The sequence below is a fragment of the Coturnix japonica genome, chromosome 23, assembly GCF_054131305.1.
Source record: "Coturnix japonica strain WE chromosome 23, WE-NBRP24, whole genome shotgun sequence".
NCBI lineage: Eukaryota > Metazoa > Chordata > Aves > Galliformes > Phasianidae > Coturnix > Coturnix japonica.
This window is the reverse complement of record NC_140685.1, coordinates 5,441,674-5,468,275: the sequence shown is the minus strand read 5'-3', so window position 1 is coordinate 5,468,275 and position 26,602 is coordinate 5,441,674. Positions and strand designations below refer to the sequence as shown.

The 26,602-nt window shown below is 60.9% G+C and overlaps 4 protein-coding genes across 38 annotated transcripts in view; 2 read left to right on the top strand and 2 right to left on the bottom strand.

The window, feature by feature from the left end:
• Positions 1–12,783, top strand: part of RBFOX3 (RNA binding fox-1 homolog 3) — a 107,374-nt gene extending 94,591 nt beyond the window's left edge. For 8 of the 31 annotated variants that reach the window (XM_085522934.1, XM_085522945.1, XM_085522943.1 and 5 more), the window contains 11 exons: positions 5,620–5,871; positions 6,428–6,565; positions 6,934–6,987; positions 7,427–7,519; positions 8,248–8,308; positions 8,570–8,623; positions 8,890–9,022; positions 9,888–9,927; positions 10,464–10,525; positions 10,764–10,842; positions 11,725–12,783. In XM_085522934.1, coding sequence (XP_085379060.1) covers positions 5,620–5,871; positions 6,428–6,565; positions 6,934–6,987; positions 7,427–7,519; positions 8,248–8,308; positions 8,570–8,623; positions 8,890–9,022; positions 9,888–9,927; positions 10,464–10,525; positions 10,764–10,842; positions 11,725–11,727 — 969 coding nt within the window. In that variant the 3' untranslated portion in view covers positions 11,728–12,783. Of the gene's footprint in view, positions 1–5,619; positions 5,872–6,427; positions 6,566–6,933; positions 6,988–7,426; positions 7,520–8,247; positions 8,309–8,569; positions 8,624–8,889; positions 9,023–9,887; positions 9,928–10,463; positions 10,526–10,763; positions 10,843–11,325 lie in introns of all 31 variants that reach the window. The other 23 variants (XM_085522929.1, XM_085522940.1, XM_085522939.1 and 20 more) reach the window with 6 other exon arrangements.
• Positions 12,784–13,296: 513 nt separating this feature from the next.
• On the bottom strand, positions 13,297–17,283 carry ENGASE (endo-beta-N-acetylglucosaminidase). 2 transcript variants are annotated; one of them, XR_014936819.1, is made up of 14 exons: positions 17,095–17,282; positions 16,877–16,953; positions 16,593–16,794; positions 16,138–16,286; positions 15,903–16,060; positions 15,641–15,789; positions 15,364–15,529; positions 15,018–15,121; positions 14,829–14,937; positions 14,557–14,729; positions 14,198–14,345; positions 14,009–14,111; positions 13,814–13,928; positions 13,297–13,722 (listed from the first exon to the last, which is right to left on the bottom strand). XR_014936819.1 is itself a non-coding variant. In XM_015879961.3 (14 exons), the coding sequence occupies exons 1-14, from the start codon at positions 17,190–17,192 to the stop codon at positions 13,327–13,329; spliced, it is 2,163 nt and encodes a 720-aa protein (XP_015735447.2). In that variant the 5' UTR covers positions 17,193–17,283; the 3' UTR covers positions 13,297–13,326. The 2 variants fall into 2 exon arrangements, 1 of the variants encoding a protein (XP_015735447.2); XM_015879961.3 differs by having other exon boundaries at positions 14,198–14,361; positions 17,095–17,283.
• A 312-nt stretch (positions 17,284–17,595) lies between these two features.
• On the bottom strand, positions 17,596–22,195 carry C1QTNF1 (C1q and TNF related 1). The gene is made up of 4 exons (XM_015879980.3): positions 21,775–22,195; positions 19,232–19,379; positions 18,977–19,116; positions 17,596–18,863 (listed from the first exon to the last, which is right to left on the bottom strand). The coding sequence occupies exons 2-4, from the start codon at positions 19,363–19,365 to the stop codon at positions 18,313–18,315; spliced, it is 825 nt and encodes a 274-aa protein (XP_015735466.2). The 5' UTR covers positions 19,366–19,379; positions 21,775–22,195; the 3' UTR covers positions 17,596–18,312.
• Positions 22,196–22,311: 116 nt separating this feature from the next.
• On the top strand, positions 22,312–25,644 carry CANT1 (calcium activated nucleotidase 1). 4 transcript variants are annotated; one of them, XM_015879966.2, is made up of 4 exons: positions 22,312–22,365; positions 23,134–23,756; positions 23,950–24,153; positions 24,466–25,644. In XM_015879966.2, exons 2-4 carry the CDS (start codon positions 23,138–23,140, stop codon positions 24,834–24,836), a joined length of 1,194 nt encoding a protein of 397 aa, XP_015735452.2. In that variant the 5' UTR covers positions 22,312–22,365; positions 23,134–23,137; the 3' UTR covers positions 24,837–25,644. The 4 variants fall into 4 exon arrangements, with proteins under 4 accessions (XP_015735452.2, XP_015735450.2, XP_085379052.1 ...); XM_015879964.2 differs by having other exon boundaries at positions 23,117–23,756; XM_085522926.1 differs by having other exon boundaries at positions 22,312–22,421; positions 23,117–23,756.
• The last annotated feature ends 958 nt before the right edge of the window (positions 25,645–26,602 follow it).

Below are 26,602 nucleotides of genomic sequence, written 5' to 3'. Positions count from 1 at the left end.
TGCACGCAACCCACAGCTGGACAGGAGCCTGAAGCAGCGTGTCCTGAACCTTCCATGTTTTGCAGACCTGTTCTCTATTTCTCTCTGTCTCTTCCCAGAGCCTCGTGCTGCTTGGGGGCATCTATGTGCAGGTGACCAGCTGCAGGGGCTGCACTGAGCTCTGCCACCATCCCCTCCTCGTGTCCCCACAGTCAGCTCAGTGCTGGCCATAGCATCCTGCAGGCTCCTGTCTGAAATCAAAAACAGGGAGAGAAGAGTGAGAGGCAGGCGACGGTGGCAGCTTATTTGTGATCTGCATTGTGTGGGGAGCTCTTAATTAGAGCTAATTAGGCTAATTAACTTGCAAATGAGAAACTCGTCTTTTTCTCCTTTTCTTTTACAAGAGGAAAAAATCAAATACAAATAAAAAGCTGAACGACAGGACCGGGACCGAGGCTGCTCTGTACCTGCTGCAGAGCCCCTTTGGTTTGCAGGATGCCCACCAGGGTCCTCCCTGTGACCCCCAGCACCAGGACGAGGGTGCACCCTGTGCCCACTCCTCCCTCTCACATCTCTGGTCTCCTCCCCTCTCTCTGTGCTGCAACACCCCAGGGGCTTTGTTAGCACAACTTGGTTCAAATGTCTGATTAGTCTTTAGGAGATCGAGGGGTCAATTTTCCACAGCTCCTTCCTCTCCATTTAACTAATTTAACTGCACGATTGTTACAAATTTCATTTTATTATAGCCCTGCTTCTCAGTCCAATTGAATTACCAAAATCTCATTTTCTCAGAAGTGCTGAATATGTAATTAGAGGAAAAATTATGCTCCTGACTGCCTATTAGAAGAGGTTCGTGTGTGAGCCCAGCTCCGTGCACAGGCGGCTACGTGGCTGCTGAGCACCCACGAGTGTGCGTGCTGTCACGAGTGTGCACGTGGGGAAGTGCTGGATGCAGCTGTGCCTGAGCCCGTGGTGGTGGGTGGCAGTGATGGGCTCTGCCAGGGGATGTGGCTGCATCCAGAGTCCATGAGGGCACTGTCACTGTTGGGCTGTGGGATGCAGGGCTCCTTGTGCTGGGCACTGAGCATGGTGGGTAAGGCAGAGCAGGGCTGCAAGGCTTGCAGGCTGCAGCCCACACTGCAAGAGCAGGCAGGAAAGCAGAGCTAAGGGATGCCCCAAGGCAGGAATGCCTGCAGGGGCTCAGCAGGAGCAGGTAGTGCAGCTTTGGTGGGCACTGCTGGGGACGTGGCTCCTTTTCTATCCCATTTTCATGCTTGACACATCCATGCTTATGTCTCTTCCATGACCAGCAGCCCAGGCCCTTTGGTGGCTGATACAGAATGAACACTCCTGGAAATCCTGGCAGAATGCATGCAAACATCCATGTCTGCGCTGCTCCACCGGGCAGGGCAGGGCTCCACATCCCACAGCAACCAGGCTGCCACTTGCTGCAGCCCAACACACCACAGCCTGGCCCATCTCCAGCACAGACACAGCACTATCCATCCCTGCGCAGGTCCGTGTGAGCCCAGGAAATGTCCCAGGCATGTAGGGGGGGGTTGGGAGGTGGCGGCATCCTGGAGCCCCCACCAAGCACCCCCGTCTCGCCTCAGTTACACAACATTATCATTTCATAATACTCTGAAATATACATGAAGTTGGCTGAATGCAGATGAAATTGCACCATTTACTTCATGAATATTTCATGCAGCCTCAGCTCCGAAGTTTCCGGCTGATGGAGGCAGGAGCCCATGCTGGACCCCGTCCCTGTCAGTCCTGTGCTGGAGGTGACAGTAATGCACAGCCAGGGCAGCTCCAGGTGCCACCAACCAATGGTGCCACCAACCAATGGTGCCACCCATCTCCCAGCTCATAGCACTCTACAGAAGGGCATCCCCATTGCCACTCACCGGAGCTGCATTCTGTCCCCTCCTGCTCCTGCACCATGCTGCCCTGGCTGAGCTTTGTGCTGTGAGTCCCCTCCTGCAGCCCTGCATCCTCCCCGCTCTCTGCAAAGCTCCCAGTTGAGCATCCATTGAGCAGATGCCATTAGCGGGCTCTTCCCCCCTCCCCTGCCACATCCTTAATGAAGACATTACAGACGTGGCTGCCACCTCCAGCTCCTCGCCTCCTTTCACTGCTCCTTCCCCACTCCTTGTCCTGAAGCACCGTGGGCTGTGCCACCAGCACAGGGTGGGCAGGGATTGCCCCCAGCAATGGGACATCCTCACCATCAGCCCCCCACAAGTGGGGCCTCGTGACCTCCCCCCAAGCCTGGATCTGCGGCTGTGCTGCCCCAGGGCCGGGAGCACTGCTTTGTATGGATGGCGCAGCATTTTGGGTAATGAAATATTCACAGGTCAGTGATTCCTTGAGAAATGACGGGGATCAGTCAATTCCTTTTCAGGGAGTAATTTTCTTCCCCTTCACGGCCTCTGTTTCATGTTGACAGTCATTAGCATGAGAGAGCGGCTGGATCGAAGAGGGGACGTGTGGCTCTCCGCAGATGGCTGTGCAGGGACCCTCATGGCACCATGGCTGGGACATTCCCTTTGCTGCAGCCCTGCTTGCACTGCCCTGCTCTGGAGCAGCAGTTGCAGATGCTCCCAATGCATCCTTGCACACAGGAGCAGAGCACTCTGCAGAGGCCACAAGCAGCCTCAGCCTTTCCCAGGCTTCCCCCCAGCTCCAGCATTGCGCAGGTGGGTGCAGCACTCTCTGCCTCCTGCAATGCATTGCAGCCCCATTGCAGCTGCCCCAATGCAGGTGGAGCTGCAGGCTGTCCCATGTCAGGACCCCTTCTGAAGGCAAAGCATGGGGATGTGCCGTGTGCCGCTGGTACCTCTCATTAGCACCATGCTCTGCCAGGTGCACCGACGCTTCCTCTGTGTTGGTGGGGTTTCCAGTGCATTATTTGACTTAAAAAGGAGAAAAAATGTGAAAAAAATGGCGTCGTCAGCCCCTGAGCTGACAGGCACAATCACCAAAGTGCGGCGTCGGCAGGAACCGGCCCCACGCGTTAAATGACTTGAAAGGAAATGGCCTGGATTGTGCTGAGGAGGCAGAGTGCGGTGGGGAGAAAGCAAGTGGAGCAAGCAACAACAACAACAACAACAAAAAACTTCATTAATTAAAGAAACTCGTTAATGAGGGACATTTAATCAGCTAAAGATGATATCCGCCCCCTGCCTGCTATGGTGCAGGGATAGCCGGCCTGCTGCGGCGGGGGCTACGGATGGGGACAGGGATGGATATGGGGCAGGAGATGGAGACAGGACAGGGGATGGGGACAGGGGTGGGTTATGGCTGTGCTCAGGGAGCTCTGTCCTGCTGGGCAGTGCAGGGAGGTGGCTGGCTCTGCTCGTGCCCCAACTCTGCCTGTTTTGCTCTGCTCGGTCTCGGGCACCGCGCTAATCTCCTGTCTCATTTGCTAAATGAGGGCCACGGGCCATTAATAACCAGAACATCTTTTAATGAAAATGCGGAAAGCCGCCCTACAAAGTGCCATGCAGGAACATCCCCTGAGCTCCCGGCAGGGAACTGCGGCGCATGGACACCCGTCGGAGCACAGCATCGTGCTCTGAGCTCACCGAGCTGCAGGCACCTGGATGCAGGGCTTCCATCACCCTCACCCCAGGGCTATGTGAGCACAAACCGGGTGCTGACAGCAGCTGTGCCATGGGGCTCTGCACTGGGCTGGGGTTTCCTGGGCTGTATGTGGCACAGGGAGGGGTGGGCAGTGTGGGGCGTGAAGCTGAGCAGCAGCAGTTGTCAGCAGGCACTGCTCAGCCAAACCCCTCAGATCCTCATCCCCTCGCAGGGCCCTGCCCCACCGCTGCCAACCTGTTGGGGGTGGCATGCAGGAGCCATAGATCTGTGCCTATGCAGCACCAGCAGCCCTGGAGACAGCGAGCAGCAAAACAGGGGAACCTAATGGTCCCTGAATGAAATAATACTTGGGCAGACAAGCACTGCGACAGCCCTAATTAATAACAGATATGAACGTGGCTGTCAACAAAGGCTGGCAAGGAGCCACTGGGGTCCAAAATTCACATAGGTGGTGTAGGCACCTGTCTGCATACCCTGCCCACCCCGTGCCCCATGGCTCCATTTGCATTGGCTGTCTCAGGGCTGTTGGTCCCACAGAGTGCCCCACTTCTGGGGCACAGACCATGGCAGGGGCTGCCTCTGTCTGGTTGGGACACACTGCTGGGTTAGGTTTACCAGTCCAAAGTGCCCTCTCCTTGATTTTCATATCTAAAGTGAAAACCTCCCTGGTAAAGCCTTGGAGGAGGAAGCAAGCCGAGCACTGATGAGCAACAGCTCAATCCGTGCCCTGTTGAGGGCTGATCCTGGTTATAGTGGCAGCAAGGATGAGTGTGTAGTGCAGGGGAACACTGAAGTGCTGTGGGATGCTTCCAGCTCCGAGCTGGACATACAGGCAGGAGGGTTGGGCATGGGGAGTGTAGCCATGGGGCTGTTGAGGACCTGCATGCTGCTGGGGGGAATTCAGTGCTGGGGTGTTAGGGGAGCAGACAGAGAATGGGACCAGAGCCCCATGGGTGCCATGGGGGCAGTGCCGTGGCCCTGCTGTCCTGCAGTACCGCCGTCCTGGCTGATGCTGGCAGCGCATCTGGCTGGCGCGTCCTCGAGCAGCTGAGTCAGCACGGGAGGGCGATGTGAGGCTGTGAATGACTTGCAGTTATGTGCGGGGCTGCTTGGCTGCGTTTGCATGTGGTCCCCACCGTAACCCCCGGGCGCAGGCACCGCTCTCCATGCAGGTGGGGAAGCAAAGCAGGTGGGGGATTGCGGCTCCCCCCCCCCTTTCCCAGTGTCCCTCCGCACCATAAATCGGCCGCACACACAATTAAGGAGCTTGTCTGCACGGTCTGAGCCACAGATGTATTTCATGGGCGAGAGGTGGTTGTAAAGCATCCGCGGGGGCTGCCAGCGCTGTGCTCGGCTGCCTGCACAGGGTACACGTGTGTGTGAGGGAGGTTATGGGGAGTTTGCAGAGGGCTGTGGGTAGGAGAAGCCCCCCCACCCCATGGCAGCCCATGGCACAGGTGCAGCTCACCTCATCTGACCGGGTTGGCCGGGCCAGCTGTGTTACAGCAAAAAGCCTAATCAAACATTTAGCAGTTAATTGATGCCTGCCTGCTGTTTGCCAAGGGCAGCTGACACTCCTGCCCTCCAGCCCTCTCTGTGGTGCCCTCCCGGCTGGGCTCCAAGCACGCAGGATGCTGCCCTGCTACCCGACGTGCGCAGCTTTCTCTGTAGGGCTTTGGCTGCTCTTTACCCCATGTTACCCTCCAACCCGAGGGCTGCCCTGGCTCCCATCACCGCGAGGTGATGCATGAGGTCCCCTGCCCATCCCCGCTGCAGCACGGCCTCGGTCCCTGCCATGCCGTGTGCTCCAGTCCCCCATTGCCTGAGCCTCAGCAAAGGGGGTAAGTGAGGCTCGGAGAGAGGAGCGGATGAGGGCTCAGCTGCGGTCGTGGGGCAGGAGTGGCGAGGCACAGGGATAGCGCAGGCTGTGGGGCGGGGACTGAAGGCTGGGATGGGGCAGGGGGGCTGCAGACCCTGACACTCCGGGGTCGTTGTCTTAGAGGTGACGGTTCGGCGCCCGCTGTCTCGCAGGGTAACCAGGACGCCACGGCTCCGCCTGACGCGATGGCACAGCCCTACCCCCCGGCCCAGTACCCCCCGCCCCCTCAGAACGGCATCCCCGCAGAGTACGCGCCGCCACATCCCCACCCCACGCAGGATTACTCGGGGCAAAGCACAGTACCGGAGCACGCCATGACCCTCTACACACCAGCACAGAGCCACGCCGAGCAGCCGGGCTCCGACGCCAGCACACAGTCCATAGCAGGGACACAGACAGTACCGGTAAGGGAAGGCTATGGGGGAGGGGGTGCTTGCAGTCCCTTGGGATGCCAGATGCCCCCACTATGCCCAGAGGAGCAGGAGCCTGCAGCGATCAGCTCACTGCCTCATAGCTAACCCCCCCCCCTCCCCATCCCCGTCATTTCTAATCACTTGTAATCTACCTGCTTGGCTGCTTTCCAATCAGATAGCTTCAATTATGTGGTTGTAAGGCAGCTCTGGGGGGAAAAGTGCTGAGCTGAGCACTTCCTAGCCTGGCCACTGCAGCCTTGTGTGGAGGGTCTGCCTTCCTCACTTCCCTCCCCCCCCTCCCTGACTGTGCCTGTGTGCCACCTGATGCTCTCTGCTATCACTCCCATCCTCGCCCCCTCCTGCCTGGGACCCAGATGCTGCTGCTGCTGGCAGAGACCTGGAAGGGTAGTGCAGTGCTGCCTGGAGAGGGGGGAGTGTGGGGCCAAGGGTGTCCCTGGGCACAGAGGAGAGGGACACAGTCCCTAAGTTGGGTTTTGTGGTGCTGGTGAGGGGGATCTCGGCTGATGAGGCGGCTGTGCTCCTGCAGCAGACAGATGAGGCGGCACAGACAGACAGCCAGCAGCTACATTCCTCAGACAACACAGACAAGCAGCAGCCCAAGAGGTTACACGTCTCCAACATCCCCTTCCGATTCCGGGACCCTGACCTGCGGCAAATGTTCGGGGTGAGTGCGGTCCCGTGCAGCCCCCTGTGTCCCATGGCTCAGTTCAGGCTCCCTGTCCTCATGTCACCGCAGGGCTTTGCTACAGTCCTTCTCCTGAGCCCACCATGCCTCCCCCTTCTGCTGGTTAGTGGGGTTTCTGCTCTGGTTAGCAGCTGAGCTCTCAGCTCTTGTCCCCCTCCCTTCGCCTCTCCCATCCTTCATTATGATTAGGGGCACTGGGGGCTCATTACCTTTGAAGTGACCTCTCTAGGTCCTGGAAGGGAGAGTGTGGCAGGTGGGATGATTGCACTGAGGGACCCCAGGATGAGCCCTGTGCTGACAGCCCGGGGGCTGTGCAGGCTCTCACCCTCTGCTCTCTCCACTTGCAGCAATTCGGGAAGATCCTCGATGTGGAGATCATTTTCAATGAGCGGGGCTCCAAGGTGGGTGCCACCATTTCAGCACAGCCCGGCTGGGTGCACAGCTCTGGGGGCCATGTGCCAGCTGCCCCACTGCTGCCCCATCCCAGGGGGCACCTCCCACAGCTCTGTGCCAGCTGTGGGGATGTGTGGGTGCCTGTGCACCAAGTGTTAAAGGGGGAGGGGGCAATCTGTGCCTGGTGGGGCGGCTCGTGTCCCTCTGTGTGTGGGTGTCTCTGCTGTATCTTCCCCGCTTTCTGTGCCCCTCTCCCAGACTCTTCTCCCAGCTCGTGGGTGACACTGGGGCCTCCACCGGGACCTGGCCCACGTACTTGGTCCATACAATGGCCGCTATCTCCTCTGCCAGCTCTCCTGATTCACCCCTCTCTCTCTCTCTGTCCCCGCACCCTCTCTCTCTGTCTCTCTCTGTCTCTTTCTTTCTCCTTTTCTCCTCTGCTCACAGGGTTTTGGGTTTGTAACTTTTGAAACTAGCACAGATGCCGACCGGGCACGAGAGAAGCTGAATGGCACGATCGTAGAGGGCCGGAAGATTGAGGTGCTCAGATAAGTGTGCTAGTGCCCTGCCTGCCCTGCCATGTGCATGTCCCGGGGGTGCTTGCCCAGTGTGTGCATGCGTCCGTGAATGCAGCACGGGAAGCATGCGTGTGCGCTGCAGGGAACCCGTCACCTACAGCAACAGGGAGAGGCTGAAAGGGAAACATCCCAAGGGGCAGGGAGAGCTGGGGGCTGTGTGCTGGGCTCTGGCAGTGTCCTGCTGGTGATGGAGGAGCACACAGGAGGAGAAGGCTCAGTGGAGCTCTGCACCTGATGTGTGAGCAGCTGCTGTGCCCTCCAGCCCCAGCAGTGATACTGTCTGTGTGCTGTGCGGCACTGTGCAGAGCTGCAGGAGCAGTGTGTGCAGGGCAGCACGTGGATGAGCTGGGCATGAGCATCCCTGCAGTGCTGAATCCCCCCTGGCAGAGCACAGCGGTACCCATGGACAGGGCCCTGCTGAGCTGGGCAGGTGCTGGTGGCACAGGAGCATCCTGTGAGGTTGGGACAGGAAGGCATCTGAGCCTGGCACCTTCAGCACAGAGTTAGAGCCCCATCGGCATGGCACGGCGGTGTCACAGCTGCAGCACAGCCTCATCCCATGGCTCCTTGCTCGCCCTGTTCTGCCCTCTGGTGTTTCTCTCAGCAGTGATGCACACAGAGCAGGCCTGGAGTTCTGCCTCCCCAGCACTGTGCCAGCCAGCACTCAGCTCCCAACCCATCTCTCTGCAGGTGAACAACGCCACGGCCCGGGTGATGACAAACAAGAAGACTGCAAACCCCTACACTAACGGTAGGGACCAATGCAAAGTGAGACCGAGTGGGTACGGCTGGGGTGCTGAGCAGTGCTGGGCACAGTTTCCATTGCTGCAAGGCTGAGCTGCAGCGTGTGTGCTCTGTGCCCTTGGCCAGAAGCAGCGGTGGCTGCACCCTGCTGAACCTGGCAGTGTGTTTCTGCACCAGCCGGGGATGGGAGCCCAGTGGGATGCCAGGATGGGTGCACAGAGCCCCATGTCCCCCCCCCCCCCAGCTCACCAGCCTTCCCTGCTTGCAGGCTGGAAGCTGAACCCAGTGGTGGGAGCTGTCTACGGCCCCGAGTTCTACGCAGGTAAAAGCTCAGCTCTGCCCCAGGGCTGTGCTGTGTTCCACCCCACGGCTCCTCCAAGCATGCCCCTCTTCCCCTCCTCCCTGCTCCCCAGCATGCACACTCCCCTCACACCCCATTTGCCCCAGTGCCACGTCCCAGCAGCCTCATCCCTGGGGCAGCACTGTGGACACAGATGGATGTTCCAGCATGGGATGTGCTGCAGTGACTGGAGGGTCCCAGGTGGGCACTGCTGCAGGAATCCCATGTTTGTCCCCTCTCTCCTGCAGTAACGGGGTTCCCATACCCTGCCACGGGGACGGCTGTCGCCTACCGAGGGGCACATCTACGGGGACGAGGACGCGCCGTCTACAACACGTTCCGGGCTGCACCCCCACCACCACCCATCCCCACCTACGGCGCGTGAGTACCAGAGCTGGTGGGGGGCTGGTGCCTATTGGACCCTAAGGGGTGGGGGGTCCCACGTTGCTCTGCAGCCCAGCACAGCTGGGGGGCTCAGGCCCTTCCCATCTTACTCCATGCTCACTGCAGCAGCTGCCTCTTGGCCAGCCCTGCTGCTGACTCGGCCCTCAGGGGTGCCCCAAGAAGGCGCCTTCTGTTTGGTTTTCCATTTGGTGCTGAATTGCCTCAATTCTGCTGCTGTCAGTGTCTGCACTGCTGGCTCCTGCACAGCAGGGAGGTGTTGGGGAGCGGGCTGCAGCTCCCTGGCGCCTGCCTGGCCTCCACTTCTGAGATGCTCCTGCATCGATTCAGCCCAATTCTCTGCTATCCCCCATGTCCCTGCCCACCCTTCCAGGAGCCCCAGCCCAGGGCCATGCCTGCATCCCGCACCCCCAGCACCTCGAGCTGCCGTGACAGCTACTTCTCATCCCTCCATTCCCAACTCCTTGCAGGTCACTGGTGTCATCCTACCTGGCAGCACCAGCTGTCCACACAGAGCAGGGTGCATTTATCAAAGCTTTAAGCCAAGGTGCAGATTGCAAACAGAGCCCAGCACAGCTTCTATGTGGCTGCAGGGCTCCGTGTCCCCAGGTGCCTGTCTCCAGGTTTCCCTGCTGCTCTCCCTGCTCCATGCAGCCACCTCAGGCTGAGCACTGCCCAAGGATACCTAAATGGGGCTGGGTGCACCAGGCCCAGCAGCCCCAACCTCCTCATGTCCCCTTGGCGTGACTGTGGGCACAGCTGGGTTGTGTCCAAGCACAGTGCCTGCAGCAGCTCCATTGGGCACCCGGTGCCCGCAGCTCTGACTCCTGTGCCCCGTTTGCAGGGTTGTCTACCAGGACGGGTTCTACGGAGCAGAAATCTACGTAAGTGCAGCCTGCAGGGATGGGGGTGCTGCCCATGGGGTGCTGCTTCTTCTGCACACCATTGTGCCTGACATGATGCTGGGGACCTGGGGGGGGGCTGTGGTGCTGTGGGGGTGGCACAGTGTGGGGTTATGCCCCCAGCCCCGTGGGATTGATGTCCTCGGCGCGTGTCGCTGCGCTGTCTTACACCAGCGTTTAACCTCCATATTTAAAAAGCCATTGGCGATATTTCAGGCGGGCGGCTGAAGGATTTATCTAACGTGACACCTCATTAAAGCGATCAGGGAGGTGACATTTCTCTCCTCTGGAAATTTAATTTTTTAAGGTTAATGTTTGTGAAAGCCCCTGGGGAATGGTAATGAGGCTGCTGTGTGCCCGCAGGTTCAGCTGCCCGCAGGGTCCCACTGCTGCTCCACAGCCCCTGGGGCACCACTGGGGGGGGAGGGTGGCCACCTTGATCCCAACCCCCCCCACACACACACCTCGACAGGGCCTCCCCCTCACAGCCACCTCTCTCTGTCCTCCCTCTGCTGCAGGGGGGCTATGCTGCCTACAGATACGCGCAGCCTGCGGCCGCAGCAGCAGCATACAGCGACAGGTAAGCAGCACCAGAATTCATGTGGGGGTGAAGGAGGGGGGGTGAGGGGTTGGGGTGCCCCATATTGGCACCATATGGCACAGTACAGCCCGGCTCCTGCACCCTGCAGCGTGAGGATGGGGCCGAGCACAGCGTGGTACCCTCAGATTGGAGCTCCCTGGGCTGTAGTGGGGTTGGTGGGGGGGCAGCAGAGGACCCTTCCCCAGGCCTTTAACACCCCGCTGCTGTTTGCTCCTAGTTACGGCCGAGTGTACGCAGCCGCAGACCCCTACCACCACACCATCGGCCCCGCCGCCACGTACAGCATCGGCACCATGGTAAGAGCAGCCCCCGTGGCCTTTCTTTGCATCCCGAGCCGGCCCGGGGGGGTCGAGGGCTGCGGGAGGGATGCAGAGCATCACAGCCCCTACATGGCACCGTCCCCAGCAGGACCCAGGCAGCGTGCAGGGAGCACTCTAAGCTAGCCTTGCAACCAGCATCAAAGATGAAAAATGCCATTTGTGGGCGGGATCTCAAACCAAAACGGCCTTTTTTTCTTCCTTTTTAAACTTGTATTTATTTTTCACCCTCCCACGTCCCCCAGCCCCACTACCCCATCAGCCCACAACCCCACACATCCCCAATGGCAGCACTGGGTGCCCCGGGTGAGCCCACCCTGTGCACCCCAAGGACAGAGGTGATTTTGGTGTCACTTAAAAAGAGAAAAAACAAATAGGAAAAAAAGAAAAGGGAAGAAATGGGCTTTGCCTCTCTCTTGAATACTGATTGGCTTTTTTGTTTTTTCATCTTTGATGTTGCAGGCTAGTCTATACCGAGGAGGGTACAGCCGCTTCACTCCCTACTAGCAAGACAGACCCAGCCCCTCACAGCACTAACACTGACTGCTCACTAGAAACCAAACCAGGCAGACTAAGCAGAGGCAGAACCTCCCGGAGGAACCGAGCCCTGCCTGCGGGCTCTGCCCCGCGATAGGTTCACCTCGAGCCACTCCGCCGCAGCCTCCATCCCACCCAGCCCCGGGCATTGCGCTGCTGGGGGGCGGCTGGGAGTGGGGGGCTATGGGGCTGGGGGTGCTGCCCTGCTTGGGGGCGAGGGCTTGGCCCCGTAGGTGAGGCAGGGGTGGGGGTTGGTTGTGTTGGGTGCTGTGGGGCCGGGTTGGCGGCTCCCACGAAAGCTCTGCCTTTTTGTTTCTGTTGTAGTGAACACGCAGCCGTTTTCCTTCTGGGACCAGGAAGGGCAAAACAAAACACACACACACACACATGCACACACGGTTCAAAAACTCAAAAAAAAAAATACAAAACAAAAAAAAAAACAAAAAAAAAATACAAAAAAAAGAGATGAAAAGCAAAAGCAACCAACCAACCAAGAGGCAACAACCAAGTGAACGTCCCATCTGTCCACACACACGCACCGAGCGAGTCCCGGAGGAGACCGCGGAGCGCTGGGACGTACCCAGAGCCGCCAACCCGCTGCCCCACGGCCCGGCCCGGGCCCCACGTCTTCCTTAGCGCCCGGCGCGGTGCCGGTGCGCGGTCCAGCCCGTTTGGGCTCCGCTCCCCGTCTGGGTTCAGCTCCCCGCCTGCAGCGCGCCGCGGCTCCGGGCTGATCGCCGGCACGTCGGGGTGCGAGGCTCAGCCCCTTCGTGGTTGTGCCGGGCGCTGCAGGGGACGCGCCTCTGCGTTTTAAAGGGAATTTTGTTAAGAGGAGCTTGCAACTCGCTTGCGTTCCCCTCCCGCCCGTCCCTATCGCACCCCACGGCTCGCACCTACCGCGGCGCTCCCTGCGCTGAGCTGGGATGGGGACGGACGGGACGTCACGGTCACCCCCCGCCCACCGCAGGGATCCCGGTGGGGACGCGGCCCCCCCCCTCGTTCCCCCCGGTGCAGCCCCGTCCCACGTCGGGGTGTGCTCGGCTCAGCCGCCCCCCGCGTGGCTCCGCCACTCGTCGAACCTCACTTTATAGTCTGCAGACGCCCCCCCCGACGCTCCAGCAACGAGCTCCCCCTTTTCTATTCCCCGTGTACATAGCCCCGCCCGGCCGACCCTGTACAAACCCCCATCGCTGTACTGGCTTCTTCCTTACAGCAACGCCCCGCGCCGGCCCCGGCTGCAGGCTGGCGCCGGCCCGTCCTGTATGCTTCAAAGGTGTGACCATTCTAATAAACAGTATTATTATTATTATTATTATTATTACTACAAGGATTATTATTATTATTATTATGGAAATTATTAATAAAGATTTCTTTCTTCAACCAGGGCGACTCCAGTTTTGATTGGGGTGTGGGGCTGGGGGTCCAGCAGCAGGGAGAGGGATCCCAGCTGTGCTCAGCCCTTCCTTTTCCAACCCACCCTATCATTTATTTCACAGCAATTCACCCACCGGAGGAGCAGCAGCTTCAATGCTGACATATTAATTTGCCTGAATGGGAGCCAGTATTGTCTGTAGGACCGGGGCTGGTGCTCCAAGGGAGATGGGGCTGTGCGACCCTGCTGTGCGGCACGCTCGGCTACATCCCTGCCTGCTAATTGCTTGCTCACCAGACTGTGATAAAATAATTGCTGCTATAAATTTTCTCTCCTTCTCCGCACAAGATATCCAGGGGAGATGCTGTGGGTGGAAGCGCCGGCTGCCAGCCCTAAGAGGGGGGGGGGGGGGCAGAGCCATGAAGGGTGAGGATCCTCAGGGCTGTGAGTGGAACCCTAAAACTCAGCCCTGAGCGGTAATATCCCCATATCTCCCACCCCACACAGTGCAGGGGACGCATGGAGCTGTGCCACGTTCACCTTTAATGCCCGGCTCAGCTGCTGCCACCAGCTGGATCAGAGTACACCAGCAGCAGCCGGCCCCATTGCTCCCGGCCCACAGGCAGCTCACTGGGCAGCACCGGCTCCACCAGCAGCTCCAGCTGGCACGACTGCCCCGGTGCAGGTCGTGGCACCGCCAGCCCCACCACGCGGTACTGGCAGCCATGTGCCAGCCCCAGGAGCTGCGGCTGCGGTTGCTGTGCCCGGTGGCATCGTGTGCCCTGGCTGAGCACACGGAAGCAGGCAGCCCGTCCAGGAGGAAAGGTCCAGCGCAGTGTGAGGCTGAGGGAGAGCTGCTCAACGTTGGGACCATCCTTCCACCAGAGCTGTGAGGCTGTCAGGCTTTGCACTTGTGGTGGTGAGGCTGCCACGCTGCCCGCATCCAGCACCTGCAGAGGGGAATGCGGCACCATCAGCACCAGGCATAGACGTGGCTGGGTTTGCAGCCCACCATGCAGCGAGGATGTGCAGGGCACCCACCCGGAGCTCGCCCAGGAGGCAGCTGAAGCTTGTCTCCTGTGGGCTGGCCTGCTGACGGGACACCAGCAGGGAGAGGTCACGCAGGTTGCAGCCCCGCAGCTCCTGCTCATAACACCTGGAGGCAGAGGGACAGAGCTGGAGCAGGGCTGGGGATCCCCCCATGCCCAGGCTGCAGGGTGCTGGCAGGGCACTCACCGGCTGGTCCAGCCCTGGGCACCATGACTGCAGGCAGCAAGCAGCCTGGAGAGGGCAGGTGGTGGGGCTGGGAGCAGACGGGGGTGGTGGCGGCCATGGGGCTCTGGGGAAGGTAAAATAGGTTGAGTCAGTGCTGTGCCCTGCAGTGAGTGTTCAGTGTGGGCAGCACAGAGGGCACAGGGTTCTCACCATCCTCACTCGGCAGCACAGTGACAGTGCTATCATGGCATCTGCTCGAGTGCCAGGTAGTGAGCTCCAGGGCAACCGTGAAGTCATCCCTGTGTGGCCCCTCCATCTTGTAGAGCAGGTTCAGGAAGAGCTTGGGGGGTGCATGCATCTGGAAAGAGAAAAGGCTGATGACCCCAGATCCACCCAGAGAGAGACAGAGAGAGAAGAGAGAAAGAGAGGGTACACTGGGTTAGGTCTGTTGGGCAGCACTCGCCATGGCACTCAGCACAGGGCTGGCACAGCTCTGCCAGGGCGTCCTGCAGCCATGCCCTGCCAGCACAGTGCCAGCCATGGGAGTGGGAAGTTGGCACCCAACTCACCGGATGGCCACACGCTCCTCTCCAGGAGGGATGGTGCCCTGCACCCGCAGGGAGCTGCCCCCACACCAGGCATCCTGCAGGCAGCAGCTGGTGCTCAGCCGGCCCCGGTGCTCTGGATAGAGGGGCTGGATCTCCTGGGCGCTCAGGTTGTACCATGGCCCGGCCTCTTCCTCCTACAGGACAGGGAATGCTGGGCAGCAGGGAGCCAGGAGCAGAACCCAGTGCCCCCAACCAGCCCTAAGGGCTGCAGCCAGGCTGCCCCCTGCACCCACCTTCCCAGCAAGGAACATGCCGGTGCCCATTCCCACGCTGAAGGAGGTGGCGAGGGGCAGCGTGCAGATGCTGTGTGTGGGCAGGTAGCCTTCCAGCAAGCCCCAGAACCTGGGGGAAAGGGTGGGCATCAAAGCAGAGACCTTTGCTGCAGCCACATCAGCCAAAGCATGGGGGCGTGTTGTGCTCACTTGTCCTCGTTCTGCAGGAAGTTTTCCTCTCCCAGGTGTTCGTAGACCCAGCCAGGGGCGAAGATGGCTGCAGACAGGCCGTGCTTGCGGATCAGCCTCAGTGACTGCAGAGATAAATGGTGAGAATCACTGAGCTTGGTGCAGGCTGGGTGGTCACCCCGTCCCCTGCCATGTCCTCTCTCCCCCAGGTCCCACTGGTCCCATAGGGTGCCAGGATGGTGCGGATCCCAGGCTTCCTCAGCTCTCACCAGCTGAGTTACCCCAGCACAGTGTGGATGAGCCATTGGAGTGAGCTGAGAGCCACACACTAGGGGCAGACCCACGATCCTGCTCCAGCCACACACACCTTGTTGGTGTCAAAGCCACCGCCAATCACGTCCCCGCGAGCAAAGACATCCACACCAATGTAGACATCAGCATGGCGCTGCCCAGCCAGCTCACGTGTGCGCTCCAGGTGCTCCTCCTTCCAGTTGTAGTTGACAAACAGCCCATCACAGGCATCAAAGAACACCCTGGGGATGAGGGTCAGTGCAGGAGGAAGCCCCCCAAGCGCCAACGTATGGGATGGACTTGTGCTTACGAGGGCTGGTTTTGCTCAGGCAGGCACCTGCCCCACCGCTCACCTATTCTGCTCATTCAGCTCGTTCTGCCACCTCAGTGTGCCATTCTCCAGGATGCTGTCATACCAAATCACCAGCCCCCCCGGCACCGCGCTGTGCACCTCTGCAGTCAGATGCCGCAGGAAGGGGGACAAGTTCCCCACTGCCACCGCCTGCCAGGAGAGAGCAGAGAGCAGCTGGGCACAGGGCAGCCTCATCCACAGGGACCCACAGCTGGGGCTGGGGGCTGAGCCCCCTGTGTGCAGGCAGGGAATGGGCTGCTCACACTCAGTGCATTCTCCATGTTGATCAGCCAGCCATCAAAGCGGTAGTGCTGGGCGATGCGGGCCAGCTGGTGGCTCACAGCACGGTATGCATCCTCCCCACCCGCCAGGAATGACTCGCACAGCTTCTCCCCATCCGTCCACTCCGTGATGAATGTGCCTGGGGAGAGATGGGAGCAGCGTTGCTGTGTGTCCCAGCTGGTTCCCAGCACCGCACAGCACCGGTTCTATTCTCACCCAGCACCGGGACGCCGTTCCTGTGTGCCGCGTTGGTCCAGCACACGGGAGGGATGGTGACAGTGTGGTGGCTGAAGTAGACGAAGATGTCGATGTAGCGCCAGTGGTAGAAGACGTACGGGTTGCGTGTGGCCGAGCCCTGGATGAACCTGTGTCAGAGCAGAGGGAAGCACTGGGTAACGCTGGAGCAACGCCATGGGGCCAGGCAGGACCTGAGTCAGCCCATGAGTTGGGCAGAGCAGTGGCACTGTGTCACTCCTGCATTCCCAGCAGGGCCGGCCCCATCCATGGAGCTCCAGAGCCAGAGATAAACCCTTCTGGCCACACCTGGAGAGGCCAACAGCAGGAAACAGAGCAGGCATTGAAACGAAGGCTGGAGAAAGGGCAGCAGCGGGTTGGGAGTGTGCTGGGAGATGTATGGATGTACCTGGGACCTGTCCCCAGGTACCACACACCTGTCCTCCAGGTATCCACCGCGCATGTCATGGCACAGCAGGGTGCGGGGTCTCCGGCTGTGCAGTGGGGGCTGCCGCTGGGCCAGCGGTACCGCACAGATGTTGAAGTCATCATCGCTGTTGGGCTGCCAGGCCAGCAGCTCCTCCAGGCCGGACAGGAAGAAGCTGATGGGCTCCGTGGTGTTGGTGTCGAAGTACCGCGCTGGGGAGGCAATGGGCCGGGCCGGGGTTAATGGGGTCGGGGTGCGTGGGGGGGCTCAGGGTGGTCCATCCCGGCTCCTCACCTGGCAGGGGCTGCGGGCGGGAGCTGATCGCTGTGTGCAGCACGGTGGTTCCCAGGGGCTCCGCCGCCGGCTGGAAGCTGCCCGGGGAGAAGGGTGAGCCCCGGGGCCGCCCGGCACCCCGCGCCCCGGGCCGGGCAGCACCGCGGCCAGCGCCCGCCGCACCGGGCCTCGTTCCGAGCGTTCTGCGCCCCGGTCCCGGCTCCCAGCCCCGGACCAACCTCCGCCGCCGCCGCCCGCCCCGCTCCTCCTCCTCCTCCTCCTCCGCCGCTCTCTTCCCACGCCGCTCGGTCCCGTCCCGCACCGCCGCCTCCGCCATCACGCATCCACCGCTCCGCCCGCACTGCCGGCAGCGTGCGCCGGGCCCGGCCTGTCTGCGGGAGGGGCGGCCCGACCAGCTCCGCCCTCACCGCGTCCCGAGGGCGGGGGCAGCGCCGAGATGGGACGGGACACGCTCTGGCTCTGCTGGCCTCACCTGCCCCCCCCCCTCCGTGCCCCACATCCCGTCCCACCCCGCAGGAATCCTGCCCTGAGCTCAGCACTGCCCTGATTGCTACCGCCGATCGCTGCGTGACCTGGGTGAGCCCCGCCATCCCCACCCTGCCCCACAGACACACCGACCCTCGTGGGGCTCAGTCACTCCCCGTGGGGCTCCTCCCAGCTCTCGGGGTGCCCCTGAGCCGCTCAACTGCACCCGCACACAAAGTGAATTGAGATGGAAGTGTGAGTAGAAACCGAACCCGTGGGATGTTTAATGCAGTCACAAGTGCATGGAGCAGGAGGCGGAGTGCTGCCCCGGGCCCTGCTCTGCCTGTGCATCTGCTAAAACAAGAAGCCTGCCCAGCAGATCCCAAACTGAGGAGGACGGGGCTGAGGCTGAAGGCACTGCACGTCAGGCAGCTCCTCCCGGTGGGTGCTGGCATCAAGATGTGGCTGTGGCATGGGGCACAGTGAGGGAATGGGGCTGCTGCACCCATCTGATGGTGGCTCTGCCCCGGGGAAGCACCAGCCCAGGGGACACAGCTCTGCAGAAGTGATGTTCAGTGGCTTTATTACTGCTCCCCCTGCTCATCGGGTGTGTTGGTGGGGGTTGTGCAGTGGAGGTGCTCACATCACTCCAGCAGGTGCCAGCTCACAGCCAGTGACACCCAGCACACCCAGCCCTGAGCCGGGTACAGGTATGGACAACATCCCTGTGTGCTCCAGGTGAGCAGCCAGCCCCTGGGTCAGGGATGCAGCAGAGGTTACAAACAGCTGCATCTCCTCCAGGTGCACACAATCAGCCCCCAGGAGCTGGGGGAGGAGGGGGTTGGTATTCATAGAGCTGGGGGTAGTGGTACATAGAAGGAGAGCTGGAAGGAGAGTGGTGTGCCCAGGGAGGGGAGCAGCAGCGGCTCTGCAGGCCCCCAGCCCAGGGAGCAAGATTGGAGTGTAGGCACTCAGGGGTCCCCGCTGTACTTGATGAGGTGCCCACTGAAGGTGATGTAAGTGTCATATTCATCACTGAAGACAGCGTTCTCACGTTCCCCCTTGTAGAGCCTCACCCAGACCTCGTCCTGCTCCTGCAGCTCCAGCATGACGCTCTGGCTCTGCATGATGCTGCGGTCGCTCACCTGTGCGTAGAGGATCACCACCTCGGCCCCATTGCGCATGATGTGCAGGTAGGTCTCCTTCTGGTTCCAGGTGTGCACGTTCAGGCTGAAGTAGTAGATCCCGGGGACGTAGCAGTAAAACTTCCCCGTGAACATGTTGAAGTGGTCGTAGAGGTTGACAAACTCCGTGTCGAAGATGAGGGTTTGGTAGTAGTCGTTGCTGTGCAGGGGTTTCTTGCGGCCCACCGAGAAGGCGGCGTAGTGGTTCTTGCAGCGCTCCCCTGGGGCACCAGCACTGCCCTTCTGTCCTTTGGGCCCCGTGTGGCCCCTGCTGCCGGCCACCCCCGTCTTGCCATACTTCCCCTGCATGCCCCGCTCTCCACGTTCCCCCTTCTCACCTGGCAGAGCAGAGGGGATGGTTTGGCACCAGTGTCGTCTCCCAGCCAGCACTGGGAGTGGGACAGGTGCCGGGCTGTAGGTCTGGTTGGGGGCAGTGCCCCACAGCCCTCACCTTTCAAGATGGTCATGTTGATCTGGGGCTGGTACTGGGGGTAGGAGAAGTGGTGCTTGGGTGGCTCGCAGCAGCGGACGCAGTGGGGCTGTGGGGGCAGCCCCTCCTGGGCACCGCTGTCCTTCTGCTCCTGCATGGCCCTGGGGGGGCAGAAAGCAAAGCACAACAGGAGCTGCACATGGGGGCTGGGCCCCTCGTGGTGCCAGGGGCTGCCCCATCCCAATGGCAGTACCTCTGTCCCCAGGGCCCCCTCACCTGGCTGTCTGATGGTTGGATGGGGACTCCTCAGGCTCTGCTGGATCAGGGTTGGGGCTGGTCTGGCTGCACACAGGTTTGGGCAGCAGCAGGCAGGAGAGCAGCAGGACTCTGAGTGCCCAAAGGCCCTCCATGCTGCAGCAGCACCCTGCGAGACACCAGAGTGATTGAGGGGGATGGCAAAGCCCAGCAGTGTCCAGAGGGGGCAGGGAGCAGGTGGGGATCAGGGTGCTACAGCTGGGTTGGGCTGGTGGGGAAAGACAGAATGGGAGCAGAGGAGTAGACCGGCTATGGGGCTCCCTGCCAGTCCTTATGCCTTGGTTCTCTGTGGGTTTTGCAAGGGAACCTGAGCTGCTTCTCCTGAGCCTCAAGTGCTGCTGGTGGCTCTGTCCACAAGCCAGCCCCTGGCAGCCAGGAGCCCACATCCTGTTTGGGGCCAAAGCTAACATCAGTGATAGCAGGTGGCAGTGCAGCCCAGCCCTTCCTCGCCTTATCACTATCATATCAGCTCTGAGGCATGGTGCAAGCACACTGCACCGCGCCCTATGGCTCCAAAGGTGCCAGGAGAACAAGTGGCACCTCCCTGCTGCTGGACACCCATGGCAGCATGGCAAGCTCATGCCAGGGCACAGCTTCATGTGCCCAAGTCTACAAAGGGCCCCTTGTGCCTCAGTCCGTGTCCTGGGTGTGAGCTGGGCAGGGGGGTCCTGCTGGACTTTGAGGCAGAACCCAACAGTTTGATGAATGCTGCTTTCAGTGCCTGGGTCCTGGGTTAGCGATGGTCAGGGTGGGACTCCCTTGGGGTCTGTGGGCTGTGCGGACCAGGACAGGCATGCTCCAGAAGCGGGAGCAGAGGGCGTTCAAGGCCAGGATGCCTGGCTCATGAGTCATGTTCAAGGAACAGGGAAAGGGCGGAGGGATGGGGAAAAGCTCCAAAGGGCTTTCCCTCTGCGCCAGCCCTCTGCAAAGGGCCCATCCCTTCACATACTTCCCCCCACACCCGCTCTGTCCCAAAGAAGTCTTGGAGCAGGGCTGTCCCCAGCTTGCTGCCCACTGCTGGCAGCAGGGCTGGTGGCACCATGGACCGTGTGGCACCGAGGGCAACCTGGCACCAAAGCCTAATCACCATGGCCTGCCACCTGCCCACACTCAGCTCTGTGTGCCGGAGAGAAGCAGCACAAACAGGCCAGCCCAGGGCTTGTGAGCAGATACCGTTGTGGGAGCTCAGCCCTGGCTCTCTTCTCCCTGCTCTGCTCCAGCTGTGTCAGCCATATGCTGGTGAGCACAGCTTACAACCTGCTGTGCTGCTGGGAACCCACAGCTTTTCCCCTGCCCTGGGCCCACATTGTGCCGGGCTCCTATGGAGCCAGACTGTTCCCTGGGACCCTGAGTGGGCTTAGCCCCAGGGAAAGCAAAGCTTCACAGGAGACTGCTCAGCAGGGAGAAGAAATCCTTAGCCAGGATGTTCCTACTTAGAAAAGCAGCTCGTTTCCAGGCTGTCTCAGGGCTGGAAATGGAGGCGAGCGTGCCATGCACACACAGTGCTGCCAGCAGCGTGGTGTACCCGTGGGCAGCATGCAGAGTTCCCAGACCCTGAGCACGTCTGTTTCTGCACCCCGCAGGCACGCCGGGCAGGCAGCACGCGTATCTGCAAAGGCATATACAGAGCCTTGCTGAAGGGACTCTGTTTTTTCCTGTCAGGGGTTGGATGCTGTCCAGGAGTGGTTTGGAGACTGAAATTCAGTGGCTGCTTAAAGCCTTGGGATTGCAAGTCAAAACATCCTGAAAACATTCCAGGCAGCATTAAAGGCGAGGATGAAAGAAGAGTAAATGCTGGGGGAGGAGCAAAGGGGCTGGGCACACAGGGGGGTCCAGAGGCAGCAGGACCAGCATGCCCACCTTGCTTTCCTGCTCACCAGCTATGGGTACGGTCCTCCTTGAGCTGTGGCTGCAGCCAGGATTCCTCTGACATCTGGAGATAAGCCCCCCACCACCCCCCTCCTTTTTGCCATAACAGCTGGGACATCTGTGGAGCTGCCTGCAGAAGAGGAGCAGCCCAGCCCCAGCAGGCAGCAGGGTGGGAGCTGCATGGAGCAGCCAAAGAATGACAGAGAGGTCGCAACCCTCCAGCTCCCACTGCACCCAGCAGCACCGATGAGAAGTTGTGCTCCCACCAGCAGCCGCCAGTCCCTGCAGAGCTGCCCTGGGGTGGCCCAGTGCTGAGTCTGATGTGTCCATGGGGTGTTTTGGTTGCAGGGCTCAAAGCTGGAGCTACGGCACTAACTCCCCCCCCCCCAGTGCTGCTGCAGGTTGAGCTGTGCCCCTCCAACAACACGTGAGGTTTTAACCCTACAATCCCCACCACCCTCCTGCATGTGGGGCAGGGTGCAAGCCTGACTACCCACAGTGAGGGTGGGGGTCCAGGCCCCCGGGCACTCTGCACATTGGGAGCCCACACTGCGCCCAGTGGCACACACAGATGTGCACACAACAGCGCTTATCTCTGTGTCCAGAGGTGACCCCCAGCCCTGCCCCACACCTACCTCCGGGGCAGGGCCGCTCTCTCCCCGTGCTTCCTTTGCTGCTTAGGGCATTGCGTGGTGCTGCGCTGCCTGCCCCCTCGTTGTGGGGCAGAGCCTGCCCCTGTGACAGCCTCCTCTCCTCCTATGGCCGGGCGGAAATGCACTTCTGGAAAGCAAAGGAGGAGAGAGGAGCAGCCCTCCCCCCCCTCCCTGCCAGATGTGGGCCCAGCAGCAGACAGCATTAACCATGTGTGCACCCCATGCCTGCCAGCAGCAGCCCCACAACCAGCACCGGCCTCGGGGGGACGTGGGGGGCTGTGCCATAAAGCAGCTGCAGATGTGAGAGGCAGCGTGCAGGGCAGTGCATGGGGGATGCAGCTGTGCTCTATAGTGGGGTCTGTGTGTCTGTCCTACAGCATGGACCCACATCACCCCATAGAGCAATGAGAGCGAGCGCAGAGCGCGGAGGCTGCAGGGAGCTGTAGTTCTCACTGCTCATACAGCGTTATTTTGGCCTCTATCATGTGCCGTAGCGAAGCGCTGGGGGTGCAGGGAGCTGTAGGCGGTGGCTGTTGGCCGGGGTGGAGGCGGCTGCGCTCGGGAGGCGGCGCGGTGAGAGACGGGGCCGGGGGCGGCGGGGAGCGGGGGAGAGACCGCGGGGTGACGGGGTGACTGACGGGGTGACGGCTGTGCGGTCCCGAACGGTGCTGCCCGGGGTGGCCGGTAATGGGGAGGGGGCTGCCCGGGGGGCTGGGCACGGCTGGAGGCCGCAGGGGGGTGCGGAGCTGTCGGGTCTCCCCGTTCAATGCCGGCTCGTTCAATGCCGGCTCTGTCCGCCCCCCAGGGCCGCCCAAAAGGGGCTGAGAGGGACTAAGGGAGCGCTGCACTGCGGGGGGGGCACGGCATGGACCGGGGGGCAACCGGTATCTTCGGGGCTGGACAGTGTGGGGGCACGCGGTGATGGGTACGGTGGGACAGTGCAGCTTTATCCAGGGGTAGATGTGACCGGGAAGCAGCGGCTGGTGCATCATGGAGTTATGGGGTTGGGGTTGGGGTTGGTATGGCTGTAATCCCGCACAGCCGGGCACTGCACTTCCTGCTCAGGTGTCAGCATCCTGCTCGGGCGGGGCTGCCACGTGTGCAGCCATAAGGCAGCGCCCTCCTCCTCCTGGGTGAGGATGCTGCTATCAGGACGCCCAGCATATCAGGACACCATGGGCCTGCTCCTATCTGGGGTCAATAGGGAACGAGCATGGCAGAAGGGCTCCTGCAGCAAAGCAGCCCTCTGAGGGCCACTGCTTCGCTATTATCCCCAAGCACAGCGCTGGGCTGCAGCTCTCACCCGCTCTCTTCTCACTGCCAGGCTCTCCTCGCCCGCAGGCTGATGCCCGTGCCGCCCTGCCATGAGTCTATGAGCCCGCTGCGGATCAGCGTGGGTAGCCTGCCCGTCCTCGCGTCCATGACCAAAGGTGCCGACCCCCGGTTCCGCCTGCGCTGGAGGGCCATTGTGTTGTCCTCCGCCTGCGTGGGCTTCGTGCTGCTGCTCTTCTGCCTGCATCGCTCCCCTCCAGCACGGCCCGTCCCACCCAACCCCCACAGCCGGCACCTCTGGCTGCAGGCAGAGGATCGCTATAATGACACCTACCCGCTGTCCCCACCCCAAAGGAACCCCGAGGGCGTGCGTTATCGAATCGGGGTCATTGCGGACCTGGACACTCAGTCCCGGGGCTCTGAGGAGCACACCTGGTTCAGTTACTTGAAGAAGGGTTATCTGGTGCTGTCGGCCAGCGGGGACAGTGTGACGGTGGAGTGGGACAAAGAGGAGAGTGTGCTGCAGTCCCACCTGGCGGAAAAGGGCAGGGGCATGGAGCTGTCGGAGCTGGTTGTCTTCAATGGGAAGCTGTACTCCGTGGATGACCGGACTGGGGTGGTCTATCAGATCGAGGGCAACAAGGCGGTGCCCTGGGTGATCCTGTCGGATGGGGATGGCACTGTGGGGAAAGGTGAGCCCTGTAATTCCCTGTTTGCTGCCTGACTTGCACACACAGGGTGGGGGAGCTTTGTCTCTTGGCACCTTTTTGTCATCCTGCAGGGTTTGGGGGGCTGTGTGCAGTACTGTGTGCTGCTGAGGGGGCTGTGTGGACTGCAGAGCAACCTAACATCCATGTGCGGCCCATGCTGCTCTTTCCACTGCAGGCTTCAAGGCAGAGTGGCTGGCAGTGAAAGATGAACACCTGTACGTGGGGGGCCTGGGCAAGGAGTGGACAACCACCACGGGTGAGGTGGTGAACGAGAACCCTGAGTGGGTGAAGGTTATTGGCTACAAGGGCGATGTGAGGCACGAGAACTGGGTGGCGAACTACAACGCACTGCGGGCTGCGGCTGGGATCCGACCCCCAGGTATGGAGCTCTCTCTTGTTGCTGTGTGCCCCTTGCCCTGCCTGGGTTCTCCTCACAGTCATTGGGACCAGTTTCTGGAGGGTGCTATGGCTGGAGCCAGGTCCAACAGCTGTGTCTCCTGGACCAGGGGTGCCCCTGCCCTGCCATGGGGGGTAGGAAGTGGAAACATTCACAGCTTTGGCCTTTCCTATATCTGTCCAGTTCTGCAGCATCTTTTGAAGCAAGGATGGTGGGGTTGGTGTAGGGGGTTGCCCCTGCAGCGTGGCAGGGTCCTGTATGCCCTACACTGACAGCCCCTGCTCCCTGCTGCAGGTTACCTGATCCACGAGTCGGCCTCCTGGAGCGACACGCTGCAGCGCTGGTTCTTCCTGCCTCGCCGTGCCAGCCACGAGCGCTACAACGAGAAGGCAGATGAGCGACGTGGCACCAACCTGCTGCTCAGCTCCAGCCAGGACTTTGGGGACATCACAGTAGGACGTGTGGGTGACGTGGTTCCCACTCACGGCTTCTCCTCTTTCAAGTTCATCCCAGATACGGATGATCAGATCATCGTGGCACTGAAATCAGAGGAGGACAATGGCAAGATCGCCAGTTACATCATGGCCTTCACGCTGGATGGGCGATTCCTCCTGCCTGAAACCAGGATTGGGAGCGTGAAATACGAGGGCATTGAGTTTATTTAACAGACTTGAAACCGGAGGGGTGAGGGAGGATGGGGGGGTGCGGGCTGGGCCTTGTTGGTGTGCTCAGAAGCACATGATGTGCCTCCCGGCCCAGGGACACATGAAGCACTCCGAGCTCTGTAGTTGGCATCCCATGTAAAGCACTGGCTTTGCTGCAGCCTGCATGGTGCGAGTGTTTCGGCAGTGGCACCTGGTGGCAAAGGACTGCCACCACAGGGTGCTGCTCCCTGCCACCAGCCCAGGCTTGGCTGCTGAAGCAGACAAGGCAATGAGGTTTCCCTGCACTGCAAATGTTGGTGCCCAGAGCCTCAGCAGGGAGTCATTGGCTCTGGTGACAGCCACGTTCTGGATCTGCAACCAAGGAGGGAGCTCAGCTCCTCTGCCCCTGTGCCAGCCTGATGCCCAGGGCACCGTCCTCATATCCCTGCAATGCTGAGCTGTGATGCTGCAGCTGTGGAACCTTTCCTGACCTGCCTAGGGGTGGGCTCTGACCTGAGCCCTGGGGCCCCTTCACACTCACAGTGTGTCCTGGGAGGAGAGGCTCTGCTCTGTGTCCCCAGCACTTTAGTGGGAGCACACAGTGTATGTGTGTGAGACACATATCAGGAGAGGAGTGTATTTGAGGGAGGCTGGGGCCTACCCTGTTTCTGGGCCCTCTTGGGGTCAGGGTGTTCACTGGGGCCGTGACAGCCAGGGCAGGGTGAGCTGAGACGTCACAGCTGCAGGGGATTTCATCAGGATGTTTCTCACTGTGTTAGCTGGTTTTCCTTCCCCTTTTGCATAAATGGTGCAGCAGATGTGTCGGTAACTGGCTGCTTGGTCATCATGTTTAGGGGAAGGCCTCATGGGGAGGGTCCCTTGGGAGATACTATGTGCTGTATGCTCCCAGCCTGGCTCACCAGGGCAGGTGGAGGCCTCACAGCCACCATCCTAAGCAGGGTCATAGGGGACGTGAGAAGACAAACACACCAGAACCTGCCTGGCTGCTCCCCGCAGTGGTGCTGGGTGCAGCCTTCTTGCAAACCACACTGCAGTGCCCTCAGTGCACCAGGCTGAGCAGCCACCTAGGAGCTCCAGGCACTGGGGGCAGCTCAGAGCCTGGTTCTGGACAGCTGGGTCTGGACCAAGGGGTCCATTGGTGTCAGCCCCCCTGTGCCACCCCTGCCTGCCCCAGCACTGGTCAAGGACTGATGGTGCTCAGGGACCAATGGCCCAGCTCTGGGGGGATCTTGCTGTGGGCTGGGGTCTGCTGTGAGCTCAGTGGGGCTGCTTTCTCCCATCCCCCTGCTCTGCCCCTGGTTTAGTGTCCAGCATCTCTGGAGCTGTGCGGAAGGAGCGCACGCAGCTGGACATGTGTTTCTGCTTAGCCCCAACAACAGTGACTCACTGCAGGGCACTGTGCCCTGAGCACACACGTTTGTCTGCCCTGCAGCACAGCCCTGACCAGCACAGCCCTGACCCCGCTGCTTGGCCTCGTTCTGCAGACCCTGGGCTGCCGCTGCTCCCTGCCCACACCAGCTGCTGTTACGCTGCTCTGCCCTCACCTGCACTATGCTCAGCCCAGCCTGGGGACTGGCTTTACAGCACCTATCCCCTCCTCATCCCACACATCGCAGGCCCTTGTGCTCTCCATCCCAGCCCTGGGGGGCTGCTGGGGTCTCATGGCACAACCAGGGCCAGGTTGCAGCATCCCTGTGCCCCCCCAACCAGCCCCAATGAGCACTTGGAGCAGATACCCACTGCCACAGCCTAGAGCCCATTGGCAT

Coding starts and splice junctions, on each gene's coding strand:
- C1QTNF1 (XM_015879980.3), bottom strand. CDS start 19,365: ATGGAGGGCCTTTGGGCACTCAGAGTCCTGCTGCTCTCCTGCCTGCTG. Junction 19,117..19,231: donor TCCAACCATCAGACAGCCAG/GTGAGGGGGCCC, acceptor CTGCCCCCCCAG/GGCCATGCAGGAGCAGAAGG. Junction 18,864..18,976: donor CAACATGACCATCTTGAAAG/GTGAGGGCTGTG, acceptor CTGCTCTGCCAG/GTGAGAAGGGGGAACGTGGA.
- CANT1 (XM_015879966.2), top strand. CDS start 23,138: ATGCCCGTGCCGCCCTGCCATGAGTCTATGAGCCCGCTGCGGATCAGC. Junction 23,757..23,949: donor GGATGGCACTGTGGGGAAAG/GTGAGCCCTGTA, acceptor TTTCCACTGCAG/GCTTCAAGGCAGAGTGGCTG. Junction 24,154..24,465: donor GGCTGGGATCCGACCCCCAG/GTATGGAGCTCT, acceptor TCCCTGCTGCAG/GTTACCTGATCCACGAGTCG.
- ENGASE (XM_015879961.3), bottom strand. CDS start 17,192: ATGGCGGAGGCGGCGGTGCGGGACGGGACCGAGCGGCGTGGGAAGAGA. Junction 15,790..15,902: donor ACATGGAGAATGCACTGAGT/GTGAGCAGCCCA, acceptor CTCTCCTGGCAG/GCGGTGGCAGTGGGGAACTT. Junction 14,112..14,197: donor TGTGCTGCCGAGTGAGGATG/GTGAGAACCCTG, acceptor TACCTTCCCCAG/AGCCCCATGGCCGCCACCAC.